Consider the following 6,000-nt stretch of genomic DNA (forward strand, 5'->3'; position numbering starts at 1 on the left):
GCAGGGCAGGGTACCTGCCTTTTCTCTATAGTTCAGTGACACAGGTTGTGTCCCTCCTCCAGCCTGTGACTGGACAGTGAAAGGAGAAGCAGAGTGATTAGCTCATTCCTATATCACACTGCTCTTATCAGCATGTTTTTGGACATGAGCATTTCAGCACAACTAATTAGCTCTTTGTGCAGTTTCTCTCTCCGCAAGTCTTAACTTCAGCTGCACAGGGACAGCAAGGGCTGATATCAGCTCAAATTCAGTAGCTTACAATAATAAAAAAAACTAAAATCTACACATTTAAACAGGGGCTGACTGGCAACTTTTAGCCCAGGGGGCAAGTACAACCCAGAGGCCCATGGTGCAGCAACTTGGTCCCCCTCCCGCCATGCCTCTTCCCTGCCTTCTCTCCGGTTGTGCAGGCTCTCACCAGGGGTCCAGAGAATTTCACGGGTGCGTGTGGGTGCAACAGAGGGGGCTCCCTAATTAGGCTCTCAGGTGGCCTATGCGGACTGTCAGGTGGTCAGTGCAGGCTCTTTGCTGGTCAGTGCGGGATCTGTGGGGGCTCCCTAATAATCAGTGGTGGCTCTGTGGAAGCTCCCAAGTGGGTAGTGGGGGATCCCTGGTGGTTAGTGGGGGATCCCTGGTGTAGGGTGACCATTTATCTAGAGCTGTAGCTAATGATTATTTTCAAAATCGATTAGTTAGCAGATTATTAAGTTCAATTAAACGGTTAATCGGGATAAAAATAAATGGCTCCAGTGATGGACTCCTAGTTTGTATTGAGATTGTAGTCCATCGCAGGAGCAAGCTTGGAGCTGTGGAAGAAAAAAAAAAAAGTGTGGTGTGCAATATAGTGAAATGGAAAGTGTAAAATTATACAGCAATCAATGCAGAATGGCACCGGCTATAGAGGACTACAAATCCCAGTAATACATTATACAGCGCAATGCAGAATACCTCCAGCTATAGTACATTATAGCTGGCGGTATTCTGTGTTGCGCTGTATAATGTACTATTGCTGAGATTTGTTGTAGTCCTCCATAGTTGGTGGTATTCTGCATTGCGCTGTATAATATATTATTGCTGGGATTTGTAGTCCTCTATGCAGCGCAATGCAGAATACCACCAGCTATAGAGGAGTACATCAAATCCCAGCAATAGTACATTATACATACAGTGTATAATGTATTGCTGGGATTTGTATTCCCATGTATAATATACAGCACAATGTACCATGCCTGCTCCAGCCATCCCGGATCGCATAACGATGCGATCCGAGCTGGCTGGATCTAATCAGGCACTGTAGAGGGCTGCCCGTGGGGGCCTCCAGAGGTCAGCCTAGAGGAGCGAGCGGCCGTCGAGTACAGAGCCGCATCTGTAGCGGTGCAAGTGGCGGCGGAGGGAGGGAGCCACTGCTCCGGCGGCCGGATGATTCTTTAAGTGGGGGCCAGTGACGGGCCCCCTTATGGCAGCGGGCAGCGGCCATTTTTAAAGGCAGCAGAGAGGCCCAGGGGGGCAATTGCCACCCGGCCCCCGGCCCCCGGCCCAGTCCGCACCTGCATTTAAAGATGTTTCTTGATTACAGAACCACATTCATTTGTATTTTTTTTTTATCTGCCTGGAGTTTTAATTTGTAAGTTATGTTGACTTGACAGATGAAAAATTCTTAATCAGAGAAATTCTTCATGTCACATGCCATCAGCATATCTTAAACTGACCTGTAACTATATATCTTTTTTTTTTTTTTCTTTAAAGTCCAACTAAAAAACTTTATTTTTTTTTCAGATCCAGCATTTCTTGGAACCCTTTCTATGACCAGGTCTCTATACAGAAGAAAATATCATCAATCAAGAAGGACCATTGAATAAGCAGATCAGCTGTATGTATTTCAATGGATTACAAAACCTGGACTGGAAAACTCTGAACTATTCACAAGGATTCATAACCTAGAGATCAGCCGTGGATGCCATGTTGTCTTTGTTGAATACACTTTCAGGGTAATGCTCTAGCACAGGGTGGTTGTGTAGCTCAGGTTCCCACCTCTTCCTGGAAATCCTGGAGCATACGGTGCCACAAATACTTTTCTTACAGAAATATGTGCAATTCATTTCAAACTATGGAAGAAAACACTCATCTTTAAAGACAATGGGGAGTAGGGATTCATACCAAGAAAAAGAGCGCGTGATCTTTAGCATTGTAATGCTTTTTTATGTGTGAGCGTATTCACAAACATACACTGAATAAAAGGGGGATTCTAGCATTTATTTTTCAATCAATACAACAGTCCCCAAACTGTTTTGTATTTTTTGATGTACATGATGTTAAGTATCTAAGGATATAACAAAATAAAATATTAATTATACCAATGATCGATTTATTACAGTGTATTGTTGTCAGCAGCCTTGGGGCTATTGTAATCAGCTCTGTCATTACCTGACCTGCAACAGCTTTAAAATGTACTTGTTTAGCAGGACTATAAATGCGGAAGCTGTAATTCCCTACTGTACAGGATATTTATTGATTACCAAGCGATAAGATATAACATAATGTGCCTGTTCTCAAGGAGCTGTCCAAGCATGCTGGGATTCAACTACCCAGCCAGGAGTATGCAAAAGGATTAAGAGGCTTATTCACTAATGAGCCGAAGGATCCAGCCATAGCTTCGGCTGATCCTTCGGCTCTCTTTGGCCGCTTGAGCCCTTCGGTTCAGTCAAACCGAAGGGCTGCTGTACAGGCTATTTACAATAGCCCGTACAGCAGCCGAGCGGCTCAGCCAAGCCGAATGCATATGCTTTGGCTCGGCTGAGCCGTAGCGACAAGTGAATCATAGATAAAGGATATCCGGTCCAGTGCTCAGAGAACCAGCTGATTCTGCAGGAAACTAAAACTTTTAAACATCAAGAAGCACACTTCATTGTACGTGATTTAATTAGAATATCAGATAGATTAAAACATTTTGACATTACCTTCACTTTAAATCACACAGTTGCTGCCACTTTTACAAGTGCCACTATTTTTTGCCTCTCCTATTGGATTTTTTAAATACATAATTAATAATAAAGCGGATTTCTGTGCTTGGGGTGGTGAGTGTTGCCATAATGTTCATAAAGTATGAACAAAATACTTGTATAATGGTTCACTTACCATACATGTGTGTCGTCGTTCAGTGCTGCCCAACCCTGGATGTCTAGAGAGAAGCTTTCCAAACTACTTTCTAACAGTTTTTTTTTCAGGAGTCCCAGCATATACAATCCATTTACAACATCATGATTGTAATAGGAATACATACTAGACTTGTTTTTGATAATACAATCAATGGCTATTTTAAGTTGTGAGTGCTGCCTTCCGTCTGCCCATCACTTCTAGAACTTCCTGGATTCCCAGTGTGCTTTGCATCTCTTCACCTGCTGCTTGATGTGATGCAATCGCAATTTCTCAAGCCTACATATCGCATCATGCATTGCTTCCAGCAAGCAACGATAATGTTACATTGTTCCGACATTGACTTGTAGTTCAGAAGGCAAGCTTTATGAGGGTTGTAACACAAGGAAATGCATAATCATAGGGCTGAGTGAAACCGTGTAGTGCATTGAGGAAGTACATTCTTTGGGTATCTTCAATAAGTAAGTTTACAAACTTCTAGACTGATGTGGTTATTAGGATTGGGAAAGAACTTCATTATAGAAATACATATTTATTTTTCATTTTAACCATAGATGCCCACTTCAAGTCCGCGGTGTTAAACCCCCTTCCCATCCAGGACATTTTTCAGTGTTCAGCGCTGCAGTACTTTGATTGATGTTTATTCCGTCATGCAACGCTGTACTGAAATAAATGTTATACCATTTTTTGGGGACAGATTGAGCTTTATTTTGGTGGTATTTAATCACCACTGGGGGTTTTATTTTTTACTATATTAAGGGAAAAGTACCAATTTTTTTTTTAAAACTGTTTCCCCTATATTAAATGATAAAACGGGGTCACGTGGGGTAAAAAGACACCAAACATGTCAAGCCTTAAAATTGCGTGCGCGCGAAACATAAAAAAACTACAATACCCAAAATTGGCTACAGGCGACGCTTTAAAAGCTTTTACCGCTCATCAGTTTAGTGTTATCAGTGATTGATAGCCCTAAAATGATTGCTCTCACTCCGACGTTCACGACGCTATGTAACATGTGTAGCGCAATTGTCATTTTCGCATGCTGGCGCCGCGAACACGTATTTACGTTTATATGTGCGTAAATGTGGGGGTGGGGGACTTAAAAATTTAGGTTTTTTTAAAAAAAACTTTTTTTATTTGACTGTTATTTATTTTCACTCTTTTTATGTTTTTTATACTTAATGTCATTACTATTACATAGTTGGATAACAATCCACCTATATAATAGCAAAGGCACACTGACATGTCCTCTACATGGAGACATTAGGGATCTCTAAGACCACTAATGTCACCTGGGGACCCCAAAAGAAGCTGATGAAGCACAGATATGCTCCATCAGCTTCTTCTCTCTGGCTATATCAGCAAGATGACTGACAGGTGAATGCGGAAGTGATGTAATACACATCACTTCTGCATTCACATCACGGAGGGAGGTCAGCAAGGATGGGGCAGCGGATCCCGGGATTGAAGGTGAGGGGTCAGGAGGGGGAGCAGCGGCGGATCTCCAGGGGGGGGAGGGGGTTCACGCAGCCAGGACATACACGGGATCGGTAGGCTATAGAGCCGCCGATTGTGTGTATGTGAAACAGCCAGTAACGGCTCTTTGCATTGAACTGGCTTTTTCTGCCCGTTGCGCGCTAGGGGGCACACGCAAGCAGAAAAAAAATGCCGTCTGGAGACGGCAACCCGCAAGTGTGAGTCCGCCGTCCGTCCGTTTTTTTGCAACGGGCGGACGGCAACCGGTTAAGGTTTAGTCCTGCTATAAATCCATTTATTATGGATGGGAAAAGTAACAGGAGACATAGGGATATGTCAATGATCATGAAACAGGGGTGAGATTCCAGGCCCAAATATCCATATTTATTTACAAACACTCAGCTGATGATCGAAAAGCACATTCCTCGACTCTGAAGTCCCCAGGACTTAGATCAAGTCTTCGTGTAGCATGTCTCTTTATGTATCACCTGAGCCGTTGGCATACCCACCCTCCCAGTCATGTGCATGCCACAGGAAGACCCCCTGTAAGGAGGACAGAGATCTTCTCAAATGTTTAGGCCTCATACACCCATTCACCAGGTAACGAAAAAACACTGCAATGGCATCAGCAACACTTCACAAATACATTACAAAATAATTTATAAAAGCTCATGTTCTGTGATACCCCACTACTGGCAAAATCACCAAGGTGGGTAGACACAAAGCTAGGAGTTAAATAAAAGAGATCTTGGTGCTGTAGTCCGCTAGAGCAGTGGCGTCACAAGGGGGGTGCGGCCCGCACCTGGGTGACAATATTGGAGGAGTGACACCAAAGTGACTGACAGTCATTTTGGTGCCACCCCCTCTAAAAAGTCGGGCACTCGGTCATGGACCGAGAGCCACAACAGTGTCAGGAGAGAGGAGGGGACCCGGCGGCATACCTCATCTTGCCAGGTGAACATCCCCTCCTCTCTCTGCCAGGCATCAATTAGATGACCGTGCATGCGCGATGATGCTCTGGTCTCCAATCCGGGTGACACCCGGCCTCGGGACGCCCCTGCCCAAGAGATATAAGAAACCAGCAGGTTATTCACACCACTACACTTCACCTATAGCTAAAATCTCACATTTGAGTGGACTGGCCCCTTTGCTAACAGTGTAAGAGGTGATTATCCTGTGGATATGTAGCTTTCTTTTTTAAAGGCTTAGTTTTCCTTTCTGACCATGTTTCATGGTACAGCCATATTCAGGGTGTAATATGAAACATGGTCAGACTGCAATACCCCCTTCCTGCCTCCCCCACTTACTTAAGTGGTGGAGTTCTTCTCCTGGCAGACTTGTTTACCTTTTTTGATGTGTGTTGCTCCGCCC

General features: G+C 44.0%; 1 protein-coding gene across 2 annotated transcripts in view; it reads left to right on the forward strand.

The window, feature by feature from the left end:
- Nucleotides 1-2,021, forward strand: part of LOC108783680 (cytohesin-4-like) — an 83,032-nt gene extending 81,011 nt beyond the window's left edge. For both annotated transcript variants that reach the window (XM_018552298.1, XM_018552297.1), the window contains one exon: nucleotides 1,777-2,021. In XM_018552298.1, coding sequence (XP_018407800.1) covers nucleotides 1,777-1,855 — 79 coding nt within the window. In that variant the 3' untranslated portion in view covers nucleotides 1,856-2,021. The remainder of the gene's footprint in view (nucleotides 1-1,776) is intronic.
- Nucleotides 2,022-6,000: the final 3,979 nt, after the last annotated feature.

The sequence above is a fragment of the Nanorana parkeri genome, unplaced genomic scaffold (genome assembly GCF_000935625.1).
Source record: "Nanorana parkeri isolate BGI_ZX_2015 unplaced genomic scaffold, ASM93562v1 scaffold83, whole genome shotgun sequence".
In the NCBI taxonomy this organism is placed as follows: domain Eukaryota; kingdom Metazoa; phylum Chordata; class Amphibia; order Anura; family Dicroglossidae; genus Nanorana; species Nanorana parkeri.